The 21,881-nt window shown below is 58.2% G+C and overlaps 3 protein-coding genes across 6 annotated transcripts in view; 2 read left to right on the top strand and 1 right to left on the bottom strand.

Moving 5' to 3' along the window:
* RANGAP1 (Ran GTPase activating protein 1) overlaps nt 1–3,054 on the top strand; it is a 32,944-nt gene extending 29,890 nt beyond the window's left edge. For both annotated transcript variants that reach the window (XM_047066015.1, XM_047066014.1), the window contains one exon: nt 1,997–3,054. In XM_047066015.1, the coding sequence (XP_046921971.1) occupies nt 1,997–2,066 (70 nt within the window). In that variant the 3' untranslated portion in view covers nt 2,067–3,054. The remainder of the gene's footprint in view (nt 1–1,996) is intronic.
* A 5,876-nt stretch (nt 3,055–8,930) lies between these two features.
* On the top strand, nt 8,931–19,913 carry CHADL (chondroadherin like). The gene is made up of 6 exons (XM_047066586.1): nt 8,931–8,938; nt 10,448–10,616; nt 11,167–12,867; nt 13,444–13,610; nt 14,711–14,909; nt 19,887–19,913. Exons 1-6 carry the CDS (start codon nt 8,931–8,933, stop codon nt 19,911–19,913), a joined length of 2,271 nt encoding a protein of 756 aa, XP_046922542.1.
* The window catches only part of L3MBTL2 (L3MBTL histone methyl-lysine binding protein 2), a 21,270-nt gene continuing 16,217 nt past the window's right edge, over nt 16,829–21,881 (bottom strand). For 2 of the 3 annotated variants that reach the window (XM_047066587.1, XM_047066588.1), the window contains exons 14-17: nt 21,610–21,844; nt 21,061–21,126; nt 19,963–20,079; nt 19,105–19,577 (exon numbers count right to left, since the gene is read on the bottom strand). In XM_047066587.1, the coding sequence (XP_046922543.1) occupies nt 19,465–19,577; nt 19,963–20,079; nt 21,061–21,126; nt 21,610–21,844 (531 nt within the window). In that variant the 3' untranslated portion in view covers nt 19,105–19,464. Of the gene's footprint in view, nt 18,142–19,104; nt 19,578–19,962; nt 20,080–21,060; nt 21,127–21,609; nt 21,845–21,881 lie in introns of those variants that run through there. The other variant, XM_047066589.1, reaches the window with a different exon arrangement.

Genomic DNA, 21,881 nt, shown 5'->3' with positions numbered 1-21,881 from the left:
TCCTGGGCTCTCAGCATCCATGTTTCAGTCTCTCCTCCCCTGTGCCAAGCTGAGGACAGGGGGCTCAGGAATAGTGTCTTTTCCTGAGAGAGAGAACGTGGAAAGGCCCCTATTTTCCAGACGAGGAAACAGCACAGGAGGGGAGGAGTTTGCCCATGGTCGCCCTGGTGCTCAAGGTCCTGTACTCCGGGATGTCTCTGCGAGCAGTTCTGTGTCCATTCTCTCAGCTATAGGGCTGAGGCTGAAGGGGCCTGTCACACCCGTCTTCCGCAGCCACAGGCCCCTCCCCTGCGAATGCCAAATGCCCAGAGACCTGGAAATCTTGGCCGTGTCCTGGAGGAGGGTCCTGGCGCCTGGTGGGGCAGTAGCCATAGCTGGATAACAAGGAGCTTTCAGACTCCAGTGCCCACCAGGGATGAGTCAGAAGGCTTGTCCCCTGCTCTCACTGGGGCCCTCTGTAGCCCCAGCCGACCTCTGGCCCTCCTCAGGCCTCAGTCTTCCCATCTGCCCCACCAAGTTGCTGAATGAGGTGGTCTCTGGGGGCTCTGACCACCCGTACTTACCGTGAATCCGGTGCTTTGGGAGGGAAGTGGGAGTGAGGCAGGAGAGAGACAGAAACTCCCCCTCACCTTGGCGGGGGGGGTGGGGGTGACATACGTGTGGCTCGTGCCATCGGGTCGTGCCTGGGTGTGTGAAGTGTCGGGGGTGGTCTGGCTCAGGGCACAGTGAGGAACGCTGGCTGGCTTCTGGGACTGTTCGCACCGTGGCCTCTCCGCCACCGCGGCATCTTGCGGTTCCCTGCGCACAGCACTGCCTCCTCAGGCCTCACGCTCTCGCATGTCTGCCCACCTGCCTGCCTCCACACCTCCCCCTCGCCACTGCGGCTGCCCAGGCCACCCATTCTGTTGCAGGTGGACTGGCCCGAGTGAAAAGCCGGGCTGAGGGGTGCCAGGCGGGCTCAGTCGGCGGCGCGTGCGATTCTTGATCTCGGGGTCATGAGTTTGAACCTCACGGGTGTAGAGCTGAGTGCGTGGCCCCTCTGCCAGAGTCCAGCGCGAGCCCTCACCGTGGCCGCACGTCTCATGGCCCCGACTTCCCAGCAAGCTGCATTCTCCCCATGCCTGTTCCCACAGCAGGGGACATCGCCTTGACCCCAGCTCTTAGCTCGCTGGAGCATCTCCAGTCAATGGCCCTAGTCCCTGCCTTCCCCCCTTCCCCCCCCCCCCCCCCCGCCCCACAAAAGTCCGGCTCCTTTTGTCCCCTTCAGCTTCTAGTCGGCGTTTTTCCCTTGGGCCTTCTTTTATTCTGAGAAGAAGCCCTTGCCCTTGTTGGTCTGTCACAGGTGCCTCCTTCAGCCGCCTGCCCGCTCTCAGTGCAGGCCTCAGTCTATACCACTTTAAAACGGGGATTTATAAAAGCTGTCCCTTAGATCTTCTTTGAGGTGACCGAGTGGCCTTGAAGTGACAGGCACATCTTTCCTCCCTCAACTCCTGGCCACATGGTGTGGGGTCTCACAGCTGCGCTAGACCAAGGTGTCTGTGGGCTGCGGGTCCTCGCTGCGCCCCACACTCACCTGGCCCCCTGGATGTCTCGCCCACGTTCTTCCTGTGTAGTGATGTTAATGATCTCAATGGTGACAGTGGCCAGCCCATTACTCATGAGGGCCCAGGTGGCACTGTAGGGTCTGTGAGGACGCCCTGGGAAGGGCTGCCTGGTGGAGAGCAGAGGCCTGCGTTCTGGCCAAGTCTGGGCTGAGCGGCCTTGGGTGTGCTGCCACCTCTGAGCTTCACCCCCCACTCCCGCCCGCCCCCGCCTCCTGGAAAAGTCGTCCTGAAAGTTAGAAAACTGGATGCTGGCATGTTTTTAGCCTCAGAAGTGGCCCCCACTCCCTCTCCATAGGTGGGAAACTGGCCCCTGCTGCAGCCTGAACTCCCTGGGCCCCAGTGGTGTGTGTCGTGCCCTCCCACCCCCTGCACTGACCCTTCTTTCCCCACAGGCCCAACGGTGCCCTGGAGGCCTGCTCCTTTGCCCGCCACAACCTGCTGCAGACGCTGTACAAGGTGTAGATGCGAAACCGACCTCTCCCCACCCCTTGGCCTGAACCAGTGACTTGGGAAGGGACTCAGATGAAGGACTCTGGCCAGAGGCAGGGAGGGTCTTTGTCTCGTGCGTCATGTCAGTCCCTGAGTATGTGTGTCGGTGTGGTGTGTGTGCAGGTGTGTGCTTCCTGTTGGGGTTTGGGTTTTTAATGTCTCCCTGCTGGACTGTTCCTGGTCCCGCTGGAGAGGAGCTGGCCCACCCCCCGCCCCCCCCCTCCATGAAAGGGCTGAAAGCTGCTCTGCCATTAAACTTGTTACCACCTGAGGGCGCTCTGCTGATGCGTGCCTCCAGCTCCAGGCCCTGTGGCGGTCCCCTCCCACCTTGCCTTCCTTACCCTTCTGGGCTGCGCCAGCGCCTAGGGAATTGCGGTCTGTGCACTGTCCCCTCCCTCTGTGCTGTGGCCGGGCTGCGCTTCATGCCCTGCCTGGGGCTGCTCACTGAGTGCTGCCTTTGCTTCCTGTCACTAAGCCCTGGTCCTAAAGCCATTGTCATCCCCGTCGTCCATCCCTGCTGTATTGATCTCTGCAGCCTGAGGGGCAGCGACTGCCACCGGCGTGGGCCTGTGGGGCAATCAGTAGAAGGCAAGGCCCTGGTTCCCGTGCCACGTGGACAAGAAGAAAAGCCAGTGGCAACACTGGGTGTCTAGGAGCAGGAGTCGCGGGTAGATGATGCTGGCTCCAGACCCATGGGGCCTGCTCCTGGCTGCTGAGATGTCTGTGACTGGCCCGAGGGCCACGCTGGAGGGGGCTCTTTGGCTGGCCCAAGTCTGTTCTCCGGCCCAGGGGCAGGGGCGGGGCCCACTGAGCGTGAGCTGCAGCTCGGGTGCTCTTAAAGGACCCAGACAGGGTGGGGACTGGGCTGGAGCTGCCCCCTGACGCTCTGTGCTTTCCCCTTTGTGCTCTTTGTGTGTCTGGGCTGTGCCCGGGGCTTCACAAATAAAGTCATGTGTGGCAACTGTGGAGACTGAAAAGTCTTTCAACCCTTAAGTGGGCGGTTCTCAGGGCCTTAATGCCCAGAGTCCCACCTCCGTCTGTACGGGGTTGTCCATCACCAGAGGAGCTCCTGTGCCAGCCTTGTCCCGTGGGGCAGCCTCTCCTGCCCAGGCCCGGATGTATCCAGTTGTGCCAGCTCCCCTTTTAACAGCTGGCCAGTTGGTGCTCAGCAGGGGACAGCCATTCCTGGGGGCCAGGGAGGGTGGGAGGCCCTTCCTCTCTGGGCACTGAGGGCCCTGAATTGGGCCTGTTTCCATCTGCTCATCACCATCTTACCCTTGACCTAGCCTTTGGGCTGCTGGCCCCTGTGTCACTCCATTTATGGACCTAAGCCAGACACTGTCCAGATTTTGCCACAAAACCCACTGGCTGCACAGTCAGGAGCCTCCTGGGTCTGTCTAGCAAGGTCACCTTGCAGGGTTGAGCTTGGCTGGGAAGCCGCCACAGGGTATCAGGCTCCAGGGCCTGGAATGGAGGGCACCTCCCTTGGGGGCCTTCCCTCCTCCCTTTGCTACACGTGGTACAAGGACAGCTAAGCAGACCCTCCTTAGGGCCCTCCTTAGACAGCAGGCACACTTGGGGAACCCGTGTCTCCCACAGGATTGAAGAGGCCCCTCCAAAGTTTCTTAGGGGACAGCGCTTCCTTCTTGGCTGTGGACCACTCAGGCAACATCTTTTTTTTCTTTTTAATTTTTTTTCAATGTTTTATTTCTTTTGAGAGAAAGAGAGTGCGAATTGGGGAAGGGCAGAGAGAGAGGAAGACACAGAATCTGAAGCAGGCTCCAGGCTCCGAGCTGACAGCACAGAGCCTGATGTGGGGCTCGAACTCACAAACCATGAGATCATGACCTGAGCCGAAGTCGTCACTTAACCGACTGAGCCACCCAGGTGCCCCTTTAATGTTTATTTTTGAGAGAGAGACAGAGCATGTGTGGGGGTGGGCGCAGAGAGAGAGAGGGAGACACAGAATCCAAAGCAGGTTCCAGGCTCTGAGCGGTCAGCACAGATCCCGATGCGGGGCTCGAACCTGCAAACTGGGAGATCATGACCTGAGCTAAAGTCAGACACCTAACCGACTGAGCTACCCAGGTGCCCAGGTAACGTCTTTCTTGACCAGGTGGTGGAGGAGATGCCCGTGCCTTGCCCTCCTCCCCTCCATGTGAGGCGATGTGGCAGAAGGCGGGTGGATGTCCAGTTGACCCCCACCCCTTTGTTAGGCCCTGTTTTGAGCTCTGGGGCCACAGCCGCAGCTTTGGGCGGGGGTTTCCACTGTGGTGTAGGAGACCAACAACGGTGGTCCAGTGTCAGAATGGTGGGCAGTGAGGCCAGGGAAGTCTTAAAGAGTTAGGGATGCAAGACCTGAGTCTTCAGATTCGAGTACAACTTCTCACGAGTGATAATTGAACAGAAGGAGAGACTGAGGTTCAGGGCTGAGTTGGGGCCTGGCTCTTCCCTCCAGGCTGCCTGGAGCTGGCCCTTGGTGCCTCCTAGGTTACGTGAGTGTGAGCTTCGGTCTGAGAAGAGCCCCACAGATCTCACTTAACCTTGCAGCGGCTCAGCACTCCTGGCTTCTCGGGGCCACACACTGAGGAGAATCCTGTGGTCCCAGGAGTGTAGGCCCAGCCCTACTCGGTCCTTCAGACCAGCTCCAAGGTCAGGTCTCCACTGTGTACTGAGAGAGCTGTGTAGCCTTTGGAATTTTTCTGACTCAGATGCTCCCAAGAGCTACAGCTAGTCCCGAGACTGCACAGGCTCCGGGTCCCTGAGCACCATGACTTGGAATCTGCAAGGGCAGAGATGCCTCAGCCTAGACGGTGCGTAACCGCCACGTACGAAAGGCCCGCTCAGCACCGGGCTGTTCTCACAAAGGGAGTTCAATCATGGGCTTGGGGCTAAACCAGCAATAGTTCCATTCTGAAGCTCAAACTAGTAAACCCCCAGGAAGCATGGCCAAAGGGTCTCCCAAGCAGCACTTCCTGATAACAAGAACCCAGAAAGGCCTCTGGCCGACATCAGGAACACGGGTCAGATGCAAAGCTATGCAGTATAGGGTTGGACGACCGAGAGCCAACGCATCAGCTCTAGCCACATGCATACCACGGATGAATCTGGATGTCGGGTGAAGATCTTCAGCATATGCTTGTATGTGATAAACCCTGCATTCAGGGTGGGCGGTGGTCTGGGGATGGCAGGGGCCAGGATGGGGTGGAAGCACAGTTGTCTGCAATGTTCAGAGTGATCCTCATCCATCCGTTTACCAGCCATAGTTTTTTTTTAAGGAAGTAGAACGTAAGAGCATTTAAAAAAAATTTTTTAGGGGCGCCTGGGTGGCTCAGTCGGTTGAGCGTCCGACTTCAACTCAGGTCATGATCTCGCAGTTTGTGGGTTCGAGCCTCCATCAGGCTCTGTGCTGACAGCTCAGAGCCTGCAGCCTGCTTCGGACTCTGTGTCTCCCTCTCTCTCTGCCCCTCCCCCGCTCACATTCTATCTCTCTCAAAAAATAAATATTAAAAAAAATAATTTTTTAAATGTTTATTTTAATTTTGAAAGAGAGCACGTGTACAAGCTGGGGAGGGGCAGAGAGAGGATACCAAGCAGGCTCCACGATGTCAGTGCAGAGCTCGATGCGGGGCTTGATCTCATGAATTGTGAGATGAGATCATGACCTGAGCTGAAATCAAGAGTCGGACACTTAACTGACTGAGCCACCGGATGCTGCAACACAAGAGCATTTTCTGACACGCCAAAAGCACAAGCCACAAGGAAATTTGCCTCTGTCAAAATAGAAAGTGAATAACAACCAAAAATACCATGAGAACTGGCAAGGTGATAAAGTACAAAAAGACACTGTGACTTACATGTAAGAGTTAGTGTTGAGAATAATACATCCAATTGAAAACCGGGCACAGGATATGAACAGAGTTCACAGGTGATGAAGTGTGAAAAGCAAACAACGTTACTGGTAATTAAGGAAATGAAAACAAAACCACAGAGGCATCATTTTGGACCAGACTGGCAAATGTCACGTAGAGGTGACATCAGTAAAGCAATGAGTCTCCTACATTTTGTATGTTGCTGGAGGGATGTCAAACTAATAAAACCACTTTAGATAACAATTTGGCAGATACTAAAAAAGGTGAGGGTATGTGTAGCCTGTGACCTCAAATTCCATTTCTAAGGATCTACCTTAGAGAAACCGTTTTGTGTGTATACGAGGTGACAAGTTATAAGGGCAACTTAATAAAGGATTCCAGGAAATTAATAACCTAAATGTCCATCGGGAAAAAGAATGGTTAATTACAGGTGTGCATGCAATGAGATAATCAGCAGTTAAGGGGCGCCTGGCTGGCTCAGTCAGAAGAGCACGCAACTCTTGGTCTCGGGGTTGTGAGTTCGAGCCCCATATTGGGTGTAGAGATTACTTAAAAGCTTAAAAAATGTTTTCTTAATGTGTGGCAGTGAATACAGCAGATGCAGGAGCTGTCTGCATTCATGTTAATAAACGAATTTCACTGAGCGCAGAGTGTGATGTGAGGCTCAAACTTTCATGAACCGTGAGATCATGACCTGAACCCAAGTCAGACGCTTAACCAACTGAGCCGCCCAGATGCCCCGATTGTATTAAGTAATCTCTACGCCCAACATGGGGCTGAAACTTATGACCCCAAGATCAAGAGGCGCATGCTCCACCGACCGAGCCAGCCGGGCACCTCTGCAATATGTATTCTAAAATAATTCAGAGGGGCTCCTGGGTGGCTCAGTCAGTTAAGGACCCAACTCTTGGTTTCAGCTCAGGTCATGATCTCATGGTTTGTGGGTTTGAGCCCCACAACGGGCTCTTCACTGACAGTGTGGAGCCTGCTTGGGGTCCTCCCCCACTCTGCCCCCACCTGTTCATGCTCTTTCTAAATAAATAAACTAAAAAAATAATTCAGAATATATAGAGTTCCTACAAGTTAATAAGACAATAGCAAAACGAACAAAAGGTTTGGGGGCTTCACAATAAAGCGTATGAATAGGTGCTTACTTTCATTAGTCTTCAGAGAAACGCGCATTAGAATCATCCCGTGATGCTGTCCTACCCTCACTAGGATGGCTAAAGTACAAGACAGACCATAGCAAGCACTGGTGGCAGTGTGGAGCAACGCAAGTCCCACACTGCTGGGGGAAAGTGTAAATCGGTACAAACACTTTGAGAAACTTCGGCAGTATCCACTGAAGCTGAAAATAAGCATATTCTAACACCAGAAGTTCCACCTGTAAGTATATCCCGACAGAGACAGGTCTCGCCATGTTCTCCAAAAGACACGCAAACATGGGAAACACCGCTCTCCATAATAGCCTCACCCTGAAGCAACCCAAATGTCCAAGAGTGGAATGGATTGTTGCCTGGGTGGCTCAGTCAGTTAAGCGTCCAACTTCAGCTCAGGTCACGACCTTGTGTTTGTGAGTTCGAGTCCTGCATCTGGCTCTGTGCTGACGGCTCAGAGCTGGAGCCTGCTTCGGACTCTGTGTCTCCCTCTCTCTCTGCCCCTCCCCTGCTCGTGCTCTTTCTCAAAAAATAAACATTAAAAAAAAAAAAAAAGTGGAGGTGAGAATCCTCCGCCTAAGCAGGGAGGAATATTTTAGCATTGGCGTTGTTTAGAATCGTCAGCCAGCACGTGATGACAATAAAAAGCAAACCAGTGGGTCTCATTGCATTGAAGTTCCCTACGGACAGCACACCCCCTTATTGCCTGCATCTGGGGCAGATGGCTCTCCTACCTCTGCCCCCATGCCACTGCTGTGGACTATTTATGGAATGGAGTGCTGAAATGGTATATAAAGATGAAAATAAGCACATTCTTAAAATATGCATCACAGATGAAGCCCACAGACATAATGTCGAATGGAAAAAAAAGCACCTAGAGGAGTTCACACTCAGTGATGCCACTGGCACGAGATCTGCTGAGTGAAATAAAGCACATGGAGAAGTCTGAGTGGTGTGGCGCCATTTCTGGTTCAAAACAAAACCAAACCCAAGCAAACTGAATAATGACAGAAGCAAATGCACCAGAAACATGGATCTGAACAATCCCAGGATATGTTGAAGTTTGCTATGATTGAGATGAACTTTGCAAGTGTGTCCAGGAAGGTAAGTATTTGGACATTGTTTTTGCAGTATCGTTTGTAACAAAGTTGGAGGCGACCAAAATCTCCAAGATTAACGGATAAGCGGAGTTGCCACCTGTATACAATGGAATATTAGACAACAGTTAAAACACGACTAAGAAGAATCAACCAGGATCACTCCTGGTGATTTGATGTTAGGTGAAAAAAAATTGCAGAATATTGTCTGTACGGTGTTAAACACTGTATGTAAACGTGTGAAGCAGAAAGGACTGAGGGAACCATTCTTGAGCACCTGCTATGTTCCAGGTACCTTCCTGGACCCCCACGGCAACCCTGTGAGCTGCTTACTAATACTGTTTTTCACAGAGCAGGGAACTGAGGCTAGTGAGGGGCAGCCCGACGGGACAGCCCACAGCTGGGAGGGAGCCCAGGGCCGGGACCCACAGGCTGGCCGCTAGAAGCTCCCTGCCAGCCAGCCCGGGACCAGCTGCCCAGGCTGGGCTCTCAGGCCCCGGGCCACCATCCGGAGCCCTGAGCCGGCGCCGGGCAGGAGGCCCTGTAACTCCAGCCGCCGCTCCCGCCCCTGCCCGCCCCTCCTTCACCTCAGCCTCCGGCTGGACTGCCCACAATGCCTCCCATTCAGCCCTGTCCCTGCTGCCAGGCCTGCGGGCCAGAGAGGGGGGCTCCCGCGGCATCCAGGCTGACTGGCAGTGTGAGCCGGACGGCATGGAGGGGTGAGTGTTTGGGCCCTGGGGGCAGAAGGGGGTGTTTAGAGAAGCTGAGGGGCTGCGGGCAAGCTCCGGGCCCTCTCTGGGCCTCTGAGGGCTTGGGGGACAGGGGCTATGGGATCTGCTGGGGGGAGAGATCCCCCGAGGGTGTCCCTGAAGCGGTTTCTGAGGAAGATGCTGAATGGAGTGCAGCTGCTCCAGCGAGCTCCCGTGGGCTAGCCCTCCAGGGCTTGTCTGAGAGCTCAGCAGGCCTCTGAGCCCTGGACACTTGTCCCTGAGGGATCTGCCCCCACGGGCCCCGTCCCCTGTCCACCCGGAGCCTCGGCCTCACCCCAGGCTCTGGTGGATGTCACCGGCCCCGGCCTTCTAGAAGACTGAACAACAGATGGTGACACATCGGTGAGCAGAGCTGGGGAGGCCGAGGGTGGAGGCCCGGCCCAGAGGCTGTGATGTGAGCTGAGAACAGAAGGAAGATCTGGGCGAGTTAGGTGTCGGGTGGCGAGGAGGAAGGTCTGTCATGTGTGTTTATGGTCAGGGAGCCGAGGGTGACACTGGACAATTTGAGCACATTCCAGGTGGGATCAGGAGTCAGGGTTTTCCACCAAAGGCCGTGCAGAGATGCTGGAAGGTTCTCAGCTGGTGGCGTCAGGGCCCATCTGCATTTTGGAAAGTTCCCTCTGGTTGGTGGTGGGCAAAGCGTGGGGTGGGGGAGCCAGGAGAGCCCTGGGGCACAGTCATCCCTAAGAAGTGACAAGCAGGGGGTGTAGTTGTGAGGCCAAGGGGTCCACTTGGGTAATGGGTGGAGAAGTTGGGGGACGATGGACAGGTAAGGGGACAGAGCTGCCCAAAGCACAGCCCAAGCCCGTCTGTCTGCTCAGCTCCCCCACCCCAGTCTGAACTGGAGCGGTGGCAAAGATGAAGGGACAACAGGGGCATAAACAGAGGCCCGAGCCTCCTGCTCACCTGCCAATTAAGGCTCCCTGAGGCTCTCAGACCCAATACCTGGTCCCCCAAACCTTGCCTTACAAACTGGGGCCTGGCCTGGTTCCCCCCTGGCTGCCGGGCTGTCTTCTCACTGTGGGTGCCTGTATGCTCCCCGCCACCGTGGAGCTGGCACCACATCTGTCTGAGGCCTGGCTGACTCTCTCTCTGCCACCCTGACACTGGGAGGCCCCAGCCTTCCCCTGGACCCCGGAGCCTCACCACAGCCCGGCACACCCTCTGAGCCCTCGGCTCATCCTCACATTCAGCAAGTACTCATCGAGCCATGGGGCAGAGAGATGGCCGAAGGGACTTGCCAGGTCTCCTTTCTGAGCCTCAGTTTCCTCCAGCGTTAAACCAGGCTGCGAATGGAGCCTCTGCCACACGGGGCGTCGTGAGGCTCAGGGCAATGACACTTGCCCTGGGGCCAAAGGAGAAAGACGTCCGAGGGGCTCTGGAAACAGGAGCTGGGCTTGGTGAAAGGACAGCGTGGGACATCTGCCCCCGTGAACTGACCCTCCCTCCCCCTCCCAGGACCCAGAGCGTCTCCTTGGTGCTGCTGCTTCCCCTGCTGCTGCCACCGGGCCCAGCTTGGCATGCGGCTGCCCAACGCTGCCCACAGACGTGCGTTTGCGACAATTCCAGGCGACATGTCGCCTGTCGGCACCAGAACCTCACTGAGGTGCCAAACGCCATCCCTGAGGTCAGCGGAGCGGGGGGGGGGGGGTGGGGGTGGGCAGGGAGGACAGCAGGGGGAACCTGGGTTGGCACCAGTGGATCTGTCACTGCCTAACTGGGAGACCTTGACAAGTCATTTTTCCTCTCCGAGCCTCAGTCTTCACGTCTGTAACATGGGAATAACAACCGACACTGGGGAGACGACCTAGTTAAAGTTCTATGTGTTTGGAACAAGTAGGTGACCTGTAAGATAAGTCCTGGATGAGCTACAAAGCATGTGGGAGAGAACTGGAGAGAACAGGGGATATGCTGGAATAAGATACGGTCTCTGCTCTGTGGAGTCAGGAGCTAGTGGAGAGGAGAGAAAGTACATGGGCAGTGACAGCTCAATGTGAAAAGTGCCCAGGCAGCTAAGGAGGAAGGCTTCCTGGAGGAGGTGTCAGGGAGCAGGATGAAGAGAACGAGGGAAAGGTGTGGGGGAGAGGAGCGTCCAGGTGAGGGAACGGTGCGTGCCAAGGCCAAGGTTGGCAAGGTGCGCGGGCCGCTCAGCCTCCCCCCTGCTTCTCCCCGCTCAGCTGACTCAGCGGCTGGACCTCCGAGGCAACGTGCTGAAGGTGATCCCCCCAGCTGCCTTCCAGGAGCTGCCTTACCTGACACATCTGGACCTGCGGCACTGCCAGCTGGAGCTGGTGGCCGAGGGCGCCTTCCGCGGCCTGGGCCGCCTGCTCCTCCTCAACCTGGCCTCCAACCGCCTGAGCTCGCTGCCCCAGGAAGCCCTGGACGGGCTGGGCTCACTGCAGCGGCTGGAGCTGCAGGGGAATATGCTGGAGGAGCTGCGGCCGGGCACGTTCGGGGCACTGGGTGCGCTGGCCACCCTGAACCTGGCCCACAACGCCCTCGTCTACCTGCCCGCCATGGCCTTCCAGGGGCTGACGCGCGCCCGCTGGCTGCAGCTGTCCCACAACGCGCTCAGCGTGCTGGCCCCCGAGGCCCTGGCCGGCCTGCCCGCCCTGCGCCGGCTCAGCCTGCACCACAACGAGCTGCAGGCCCTGCCGGGGGCAGCCTTGGCCCAGGCCCGCGCCCTGGCCCGGCTCGAGCTGGGCCACAACCCCTTCACCTACGTGGGCGAGGAGGACGGGCTGGCGCTGCCGGGCCTCCGGGAGCTGACGCTGGACCACGGCGCCCTGCAGGCCCTGGAGCCCAGGGCCTTCGCCCGCTGCCCGCGCCTGCACACGCTGGACCTCCGCGGGAACCAGCTGGACACCCTGCCGCCCCTGCAGGGCCCCGGGCAGCTGCGCCGGCTGAGGCTGCAGGGGAACCCTCTGTGGTGCGGCTGCCAGGCCCGGCCGCTGCTCGAGTGGCTGGCGCGGGCGCGTGTGCGCGCGGACGGCGCGTGCAGGGGCCCCCGGCGCCTTCGAGGCGAGGCCCTGGACGCCCTGAGGCCCTCAGACCTGCGCTGCACCGGAGGCAGGGCGGAGGAGGAGGAGGAAGAGCTGCTGCTGGCGGCCGCGCGGCCCCGCGCCCCCGAGGGCGCCTCCAAGGGGGACGACGGGGCGGCCGAGCCCTGCCCGCGGGTCTGCGTGTGCGTCTCCGAGTCCCGGCACAGCGGCTGCGAGGGCCGCGGCCTGCAGGCCGTGCCCCGCGGCTTCCCCGGCGACACCCAGCTCCTGGACCTGAGGCGGAACCGCTTCCCCGTGCTGCCCCGGGCGGCCTTCCCGGGCCTGGGCCGCCTGGTGTCGCTGCACCTGCAGCACTGCGGCATCACGGAGCTGGAGGCGGGCGCCCTGGCGGGGCTGGGCAGCCTGATCTACCTCTACCTCTCTGACAACCTGCTCTCGGGCCTCAGCGCTGCTGCCTTCGAGGGGGCCCCCCGCCTCGGCTACCTGTACCTGGAGCGCAACCGCTTCGGGCGAGTGCCGGGGGCCGCCCTGCGCGCCGTGCCCGGCCTCGTTTCCCTGCACCTGCAGAGCAACGCCGTGGACCGCCTGGAACCCGGGGACCTGGCAGGCACGCAGGCCTTGCGCTGGCTCTACCTGAGCAGCAACCGCATCGCCCAAGTGGCCCCCGGGGCAGTGGGCCCGGCTGGAGAGCTGGAGAAGCTGCACCTTGACAGGAACCAACTGCGAGAGGTGCCCACTGGGGCCTTGGAGGGGCTGCCTGCCCTCCTGGAGCTGCAGCTCTCGGGGAACCCTCTCGAAGCTCTGCCGGATGGGGCTTTCCGGTCTGTGGGCCAGTCACTGCGGCACCTCTTCCTGAACAGCAGTGGCCTGGAGCAGGTGGGCACAGGGCTACAGGGGGGGAAGGGAGGGGGGCGGGCCACAAGAGGCCTCATGCAGCGTGCGTTCACTCAACAAACCCTGCTGCCCCCACAGTGCCAGGCCTGAGGCTGGGGCGTGGTGACCCTGAGAGAAGCCAGACACTACACCTGCTCCCCACGCCCCCCCCCCACCGGCCCAGGGAGCTTAGGGGTGGTGACAGACCAGGCAGATCTCGGTGCCACACAGGCCTGCCAGCGAGGGTACCGCCTAAGCATGGAGGAAGGAGGAATGTGGGTCCATGCGGTTGTTGCACACTTTGAGGGAGGGCTGGAGCCACCAAGAGGATTTGCCTTTAGGGGGGCGTGTTCAGGCAGAGCAGAAAGAACCATGAACTGGGCCTCCGAGTGGCGTGCAAAGGGCAAGTGCTTTGGGATCAGACCAGCCTGGGTCTCCATCCCAGCACGGCCCTTACTGCCCCGGCCACCTTGGGCTCTCCGCCTCCCCTCTGCTGGGAGAGCACGGGGCTACCTCCCGGGCCTAGGGGTGAGACCGGCCCGGTAGGAGCTCACGCCAAGGCCTGGCGTCTCCTTGCAGATTTCTCCCAGGGCCTTCTCGGGCCTGGGACCCCGGCTCCAGAGCCTGTACCTACAGAAGAACCAGCTGCGGGCCGTGCCTGCCCTGCCCCATCTCAGCCAGCTGGAGCTCATTGACCTCAGCGGCAACCCCTTCCACTGCGACTGCCAGCTGCTCCCGCTGCACAGGTGAGCTCCCCAGCTGGACACCCACCAGCTGCTCTCAGTCAAGCCCCCGCCCTCTTCGCAGGGCACCGTGTCTGTGCCAGCCTGCGGCTTCCGGGGGGAGGGTGCCGCCAGAGCCCCCTGCCCTTCCCGAGGGAGCCAGAAGTGCGTGAGGCTTGGGGTAGACTTGTCTGGGCCCGGATTCCCTCATCAACAAAGCGGGAATGAGATCCACCCAGCCTAGGGGGGGTGGAACCTAACAAGTACTTGTGGGCGTGTCACTGATTTCATAGGAGAGCAAAAAGAACTCAAGTCCTTCTCTGCGATTGACTTTGGGCCTGGTGACTTCTCTGTGCCATTCCCTCATCTGTGAAGGGGATGACAGGAACTGTGTCCACCTCATAGGCGTTCTTTGTAAGACTTACCTTGTCGGGGTCCCTGGGTGGCTCAGTCGGTTAAGCGTCCAACTTCAGCTCAGGTCATGATCTCACCGTTCCTGAGTTCGAGCCCCACATCGGGCTGTGTGCTGACAGCTCGGAGCTTGGAGTCTGTTTCCGATTCTGTGTCTCCCTCTCTCTCTCTGCCCTTTCCCTGCTCGTGCTCGCACTCTTTCCCTCTCTCTTTCAAAAATGAACATTAAAGGGGCGCCTGGGTGGCTCAGTCGGTTAAGCAGCCGACTTCGGCTCAGGTCATGATCTCGCGGTCCATGAGTTCGAGCCCCGCATCGGGCTCTGTGCTGACAGCTCAGAGCCTGGAGCCTGTTTCAGATTCTGTGTCTCCCTCTCTCTGACCCTCCCCTGTTCATGCTCTGTCTCTCTCTGTCTCAAAAATAAATGTTAAAAAAAAAAAATTAAATAAAAAATAAATAAACATTAAAAAATTAAAAAAAAAAAAAAAGGATTACCTTGTCAGCTAGCATATATAGGTTGATTTGAACATTGTCTGGAGCGCCCTAAGCCCTCTGTAACTATTTATTACTATTCCTATCCCCTTTTTACAAAGAAGGGATTTGAGGTTTGAAGTGATTCGCTCTGGGTCCCCTAATTGGTGACGGGCTGGGCCAGGGTTCCCTCCAGAGCGTGCCCTCGCTGCGGGTTCCTGAGGATCTCCTCTCCTCTCCTCAGGTGGCTCACTGGGCTGAACCTGCGTGTGGGGGCCACGTGTGCCAGCCCTCCCAGTGCCCATGGCCAGAGGGTGAAGGCTGCGACGACTGTTTTTGAAACCTGCCCAGGCTGGGCTGCCAGGAAGGCCAAGCGGACGCCGGCCGCCAGGCCCAGTGCCAGGAGCAGCCCCGGGAAGGGGAGACGGTGGAGAGCAGACAAGGTTGGCAGGTTGGCGGGAGGCCTCGGTGGGTGGGTCAGGTTCCAAAGCCCCCAGGGTAGCAGAGGTCTGGCTTCTCTTGGTCCCAATTCATGTGGTTCCAGACCCGGGCAATGACTCTGCCGTTTCCATTCTGTCGTATCTGTCCCCGCTCCTCAGCTCCCCCACCTTTGGCTGGGCCCAGATGGGTCTGTGAGGAAACAACTGCACAATTTCATCCTGTGGGACACTGGCCTTTCCGATAAGCCACAGAATACCTGGACCCAACGTGTCCCTAAAAGTAATGCCACCATCACCGTATTTGCCGGATCATCGTTGATCCCACAGTTTCCTGACCTCCAGGGCCCAGCTCACACCTGGGACAGAGAGAGCAGGAGCGCAGGGGCCGTCGTGGCCTCCCACTGCTCGCCGGCCACGGGCTGCACCCCGCTCCGTGTCGTTCCATCACCCGCCTGACATTTATGCTCACATCCTCGAGCCCCCGGTTGTAGCCAAGTTACGCAGCACGTCAGAGAAGGGGGAGCACGATCCGGGTGCCCTGGCCCGTGGGAACTGCTGCTGTGTGGTTGGGGGGGCAGTGGGGGCTCTAGGGGAGAGGCCGGTCCTAAGAGGGAAAATGAGAACAGAAAAGTGGGCCCTGGGGAGACGAAGGCTCAGCCTGCCTCTGGACCTGCGTGGTGAAGACTTGGGGGGCCTGGGGTCCATTAGAAGGTGTATCAGTTCCCAGGGGCTGCTGTAAAAAAGTACCACACACTGGGCGGCTTAGGACAAGACATTTTTGCCTCGCTGTTCTGGAGGTTCGAAGTCTGAGATGAGGGTGTCGCCGGTGGGGCTGTGCTCCCACTGAAGGCTGCAGGGGAGAGCCTTCTGTGCCCCTTCCAGCCTCTGGTAGCCCCAGATGTCTCTCGGCTTGTGGTGGCACCATGCGGTCTCTGTCCGAGTTCATATGGAACCTCCCCGTCCCTTCATGTCTTCCTGCCAGATCCGAGTCCAAATTCCCCCTTTTCTTAAGGGCAGGAGTCATACTGGATTAGGACTCAACCTAATGACCTTGTTTTAACTTGATTACCTCCGTGAAGACCCTATTTCTGAGGTCTCACTCTGAGGTACATCTTCTTTGGGGGGGGTTACACCATTCAGTGTTCCTTGTGAGGTAGGCTGGGAGGAAGGAACTGCTACAACCCCAAGCTGAAGGTGAGCAATTGTGCCTTGGAGATCAGATCTGGAATTGGTGTCAATGACAGTGGCGTTAATCTCGGCTGACACCCGTGTGGCAGGGACTTCCGGCTAAGGCTAACGAACAGCATCAGCGTTCCCTCCCGACAGCGGCCCCGGGGGAGGGCGTGTGGAGGCCGAGCTTGGCTCAGGAGCTGAGGCTGACGGGCCCAGCTGCAGGCCAGGGCTTGTTAAAAGGAAAGACCCTGCAATCCTGACTCCCTGTCCCCGCATCCGGGCTGCAGCAGGAATCGGTATGTCTGAGGCTGTCCCTTCCTCCAACCCCTCGGACATGGAGATAATCCCCTGAACGCTAGCCCTGGCGTTACATAGGTCTTTCATTTTTATTTGGGCGGTTTCCTCCCAGGAATACAAAGGAATTGAAAGATAAGGGGCCCAGGGGTGCTTGGCCGGCTCAGGTGGTAGAGCGTGGGATTCGTTATCTTGTTTCTATGTTGGGTGTGGAGACTACTTAAAGAAAGGGGGGGGGTGGAGTGGGAAGAGAAGGGCCCTGACCTCAAGGGTCACTCAGGGCCCTGGGCCCTCTTCTGGGCTGGGCGTGTTCACCTTGCTGATGGCCATGGCTGGACCACGCACGCCTTGGTCTCTTTTGAGGCCCAAACTCTAGCGTGATGTCTGGCATGTGGAAGATACTTCAGAAAGAAATGAATGAATGAGTGAATGAATGAATACCAGTTGTAACACAGCAGACCACCCTGGATTTAATCCCACTGCTGTCATTTTACTGTTGTGAATTTAAGAAACGAAGTTAGCATAAGCCTTCTCATCCGTAAAATGGAGTTGACCCTCACCTCAGGGCTCCTGTGAAGACGAACTAAACTGTGTCAACATGTCTGACTTAGCACCTGAGGCTGTTACGAATGGCAGTTCCCTTGCTGCCCCCATCCCTCGAGTAGAGCCAAGTGTCTAGACTGGGTGACAGGGGGGTGTGTGCGTTTGCACCCGGTCCAGTCCGCACGAGGGAGCCACTGCAGATCAGGCAGCAGTGGCACGAGGCGGGGAAGGGGTGCTTCAGGAGGATCTCCCAGCCAGCAGCCCCCCTGCCCCCAGGACTCCAGACCAGTTCCCTCCAAGGGCAACTGAGGTGCAAAGCTGGTCCCGTGCCTGGAGTGTAAGCATCTCCGAAGCCAACAGACACCTCCACCCAGGATGGAAGAGACAGATCTTTAGGCCCCAGCAACACAAGTTACGTATTTTCATGTCACGTGCTCACACTCACTGGGGTAACTTAGGACCAGGCCACTGGGGCAGACAAGGCACAGGCCCAGCCTCTGGGGAACTCAGGGTTTTGCAGGAGAGGAATGGCAGAAATGTAAAGAAGGATCATCCAGCATGTGGTTGCTATGGAGATGGGGCACTCAAAAGATGACAGGCAGCGTTTATTCATCGTCCTCCTGTGTGAAGCCAGCCTTCGTAATCGATACTGGGAGGTGCCCGATCACAATACACTCTGCTCTAAGAAACGGAAATCTGACAAACGACTTCAGGAAGTCCGGGGAGGCCAGTTGAGGGCTGGAACGGCAGCCAGACTTGTCCTCCGCCCCTGCCATCCTTATTGGGGGACGCGCAGGCATCACTTCTTCATCCAGGAAGGAGCTAAAGGTTATGATCCTATATGGTCCAGTTTCCCCAGAAGCCCCGGAGCTGGCCCTCCAAACTGCAGGGGCTTTGGGGGCGATGAGCTAGCTTCAGCTGGGAACACGACCCTGCAAGCCCTCCGTGGGTGCACAGCAGAGCCAAAGTGCATACCCAGGCTGTCTTCCTCCTGGCGGTGGGGTGGGGGGGGGTCTAAGGCCACTGACCCATCACCGCCCAGGTCTGGGGTGTAAGTAATAGCAGGGGAGGGCATGGCCCCTCTGTCCTTGATCTTCACAGGTTCCAAATCTAGTCACGTTCTGGGGAATGCAGGTTGCAGGGACAGGCCACTTTCTGGGCCTGGTTTCTACAGCGGGCGGGCTTTCCTAGTGCCTTTAGCAAAGGAGTCAGGATCAAATTCTGTCTGGAAGAAATGACTGGAAATCAGCTTCGCTTAGGCGGGTCACCCCATCTCTGGGGAAGCCCAAACAGCCCAGGTCCTGAACAAATGCACAGCCAGCACCCTACCCAGCAAGCACAGGCGGTGGCAGCCTGACCAGCTCAGAGGAGGCAGCTGGTCGCCCACAGGAACCCGCCTGGCAGCGCCTCTCCACCCAAAGACAGGAAATAAAGGTCAGCTGCCCCACCTTACGCTTGGGAAGAGTTATTGGAGAGACAGAGGGAGGGGACAGTTTCCAAGGAGGTTAACTGGGAAAAATGAGAGCAACTGAAATTTGGGCAGACACTAGGTGAACTTCTAAAATGTACTATCAGAGAGGGGCATGGACAGGAAGGGACAGGGAGCCAGGAAGCGTGTCCCGTTACCCTCATCTCCCTTCCTCCAGGGGCTCCCTTAGGGTCCCCTCAGCCAGCAGAGCTGACCACTGCCCCTCACCGAGGCCCCGCGACTCTCTCCCTGTCAACCGGAAGAGAAGTGGGGTGGAAAGGGCAGGTCCCAGCCGAGCTGGGCTCCGAGCAGGTGAAGCACAGCTCTGGCGGCCGTCTCCCTTCCGGCCCTGCTGCCTCTGCAGCCCCCTCCTCCAGCTCCCCACGTGGCACAGGGGCCTGTGTGGTCCTCGCCTCCCCAGGTCCCCGCTAGCCTACCCTGCCCTGGGGAGCAGACTCCACCTCTACACTGTTCTAAGAAATGGGGGGTCAGTACTCATGTCAACAGCAAAAACAGGGTCAAAGTCATCCCACGAGTCACCGAAACCTGTATCCCGGTCACTGCTTCTTAGCTGCCAGGGCTGGGTGCCTGCACGGCTCCCTGATCTCCCTAGGGTGCGAGAAGCAGGATGCCAACCCCAGAGGCGAGAGGCTGCTCCACGTGGCTGCTTTCAGGCACCCACGCCACCCACCACCAGCCCGCAACGGCCTCCCCCTCAGAGCTGCTCCAGGCCTTTATTACAGGACTTGCTCAGACACACACACCCTTCACGGACTTGTCTTGCAGTGTGATGGGGGGCAGCCCCCGACCCCGGCGGCCGAGGGGTGCGGTGGGTGTGGAGGGAGGTTGCTGTAGAAAGAGCTTTGGGAACTCTAGCTGGAGGAGACACTCAGAGACCAACGTGGAGGCCTCAGGCAGTGCCAGTCACTCAGGCCTCGCCAGGGAGGAGGACAGAGGTCCTTGGGGGCCTGGCCTTCACAGCACCTGGCAGAACTTATGCAAAAAAGGCTCATTCTCCCAACTAAAGTGGGGTGAGGGGCGGTAGCAACAGAGAAGCCCCGGGCTGGCTGTGGGGAAGGCTCAGTCGTCTGTCTCCTGTTTGATGTTCTCGATGGGAACAGGCAGCTCTGGACTCGGGGCTTTGTCAGGTGTGGCCATGTCTAGATGCTCTTCCTTCACACGCACAGCAATGACTAAAGAGGAAGGGAGGTGGGGAGGGCGGGGAGAACAGAGTGAGTGTGCGTGAAACTCCGGAAGGGCAGGGGGCTCAGGCTCTGGCTCCCTATGAAGGGGGGCCCTCAGGAAGTGGCGGGGAGGCGGGAATGGCGCCTTGCCCCTGCGGGGCGGGCCGCAGAGACGGAGAGGGCCCGGCTGGAGGTGTGCGGCTCCGTTCAGAGTCGGGGGTGGGTGTTTGGGAAGCTCTCCAGGCCCAGTGGTCCAACAAGGACTGCTGGGTGCCCAGAGAAGTCCCTTCACACTTGACTTTCCTCTTCTGTGCCCAGGTGGGGAAGGAGAAGGGCCGCCTCTGAGCACTGGCGCAGGCCGGCCCTGCCTTGATCCCGCCCGGGAGGCTCTTACTCTCTTCAGGAACAGGCTCCGATGAGATCTTCTCGGCGGCCTGCAGGTCGTCCTCCAGCAGGGGCTTCTTGGACCCCTGTCTGAGGGGCCGGGTCTTGCTCGGTGGTATTCTTTTCCCTTTGAATAAAAACAGAATTAAACCCAGCACAAGGCGGTATCCACGTGCGGCTTGAAGGCTGGGTCTCAGCCAGCGGCGAGCAGGGGCGGTGACACCAGAAGAGCCAATCTGGGGGAACCAAGGGCCTGAACGCCGACGCCGCCCCTCAGAGCTGTGTGCCCAAGGCTCAGAGAGGCTCTCTCCAGTAGGGGGTTAACACCACCCCGTCCTGCTTGCGGAGCTTCCTTCCCTCTTCCGGTCTTTCCTTCCTTCACCTGTGAAGTGACTTTCGCAGCCCCACTACTGTGAACGGTACAGGGTCTTCCCATGTGATCAAACCCAAACCCTCATACGACCTTAATCCCACCCAGGGACCCCGTCTGTTTCCTCCTTATTTCTGGACAACCTCTTCTGTGTATGGTGCCACATCGTGGAGACGACCTCATGGCCACACGCCAGCGGCTCTGAAGGATGGCTTTACCTTCTCTCCTCCCTACACCCCCGCATGCTGTCCCCTCAAGCTGAGCCCACACAGGGCTCAGAATCTGTTAAGAGTGGGGTCTCGCCTAAGGAGATGACACCAAAGTTCAGTGGCTGCCCTCTCATCCCTGAGTGTCACAAGGGAAGAATGACAGGCTTGGGGAGAAACCGCCACCCCCTCCATACCTCATACTTTCAAACAGCCGACGGGGTTGCAGCGACTCTGACCACAGGGCAGCAGAGATGGGGATCCCTCCCCCCTTTCTCGCTTATAATTACAATCTCTTGCCTTTTCTCCTCGCCATCCTGACCAGTGCCAGAGACTGAAGACTCCCTGTGTGTCCTCGGGTCCCTTAAGACATAGGCTGACAGGTATGTTGGGGCCAAAGGGCAAGGAAGAGGAGATGGAGGGATCGAGAAGAGTGCTACCTAAGTGGTGACTCCTGCTCTACGTCCAGGGACACAGGCCCAGCTGGTCCCAGGCCCCACACCAGCCCCGCCTGCTTTAGTGCATCACTTACTTTTCTTCCCAAACTGTTTCTTTTTCTTCTTCGTGGCCTCTTTGGCCTTCAGAGGTGTGGTCGGCTCTGTTAAAAGATGAGAGTAAGAGGTTAAGAAGAGAGTTCTAAGAGAACAAGGTATAGGCACGTCCCAAGACCCCCTGCCCACCCCTCACTTGCCTCCCCTACACATGGGACACCCCAAGAAGGAAAGCCAAAGTTGGGCAATGAGAATGGGGGAGGGACTGGAGAGCAGCTGTCCCTTCTTCCCACCCTCGTCACCAGGGCTGCTCCGAGGGACCTGGGAGGTTTACCTGTGTGCACAAGGGCACGAGCATATGACAGAGTGGGCAAGATCAAGGAAGGCGCTCTGCAGGCCAGAGGGAGAGGGAGACAGAGAAGTCAGGAGCGGGAGATGGGGACACAAGGGCCGTTCTAGTTAGAAGTGGTCCAGGAGACTTCTCGATCTCATGCCAAAGAATGAGGTAGGCACGGGGCAGCGGGAGTGGTTGGCAGGAAGGAAAAAGGAAAGCAACGTCAAGAGCCTCTTGGGGCCGCGAGAGCCCAGACCTGCGGCCACGGGTGGCTGGAGCTGGTAGCCGGTGAGCTCACACCAGCCGACGGGGTAGATGTCCGGAGACTCACAGTCCACCCACTGGTCGTATTCGCTGTCCCAGCCGTCAAAGTGGATGCTGAGGAGCCTATGCACCACCCGCTTCACCGTGGCCACGCAGATGAGCCGGGGTTCCATCAGGTCCACGGCCTCCAGCTTCATGCCCACCTTGAAGCCGTGGTTGGGGCAGTCCTAGGGACGGGAGGAAGCAGCAGTGACCATGGCCAGC

The sequence above is a fragment of the Lynx rufus genome, unplaced genomic scaffold (assembly GCF_022079265.1).
Source record: "Lynx rufus isolate CCGP_SWC_20201006 ecotype Redwood Valley unplaced genomic scaffold, mLynRuf1.p SCAF_7, whole genome shotgun sequence".
Lineage (NCBI taxonomy): Eukaryota > Metazoa > Chordata > Mammalia > Carnivora > Felidae > Lynx > Lynx rufus.
The sequence above is the reverse complement of the archived record's forward strand: the minus strand, read 5'-3'. Positions and strand labels throughout refer to the sequence as shown.

What these genes read in the sequence shown, in the direction of transcription:
- CHADL (XM_047066586.1), top strand. An exon ending in TGCCAAACGCCATCCCTGAG is followed by an intron (nt 10,617 to 11,166) that starts GTCAGCGGAGCG and finishes CTCCCCGCTCAG; the next exon opens with CTGACTCAGCGGCTGGACCT. An exon ending in CAGCTGCTCCCGCTGCACAG is followed by an intron (nt 13,611 to 14,710) that starts GTGAGCTCCCCA and finishes TCCTCTCCTCAG; the next exon opens with GTGGCTCACTGGGCTGAACC.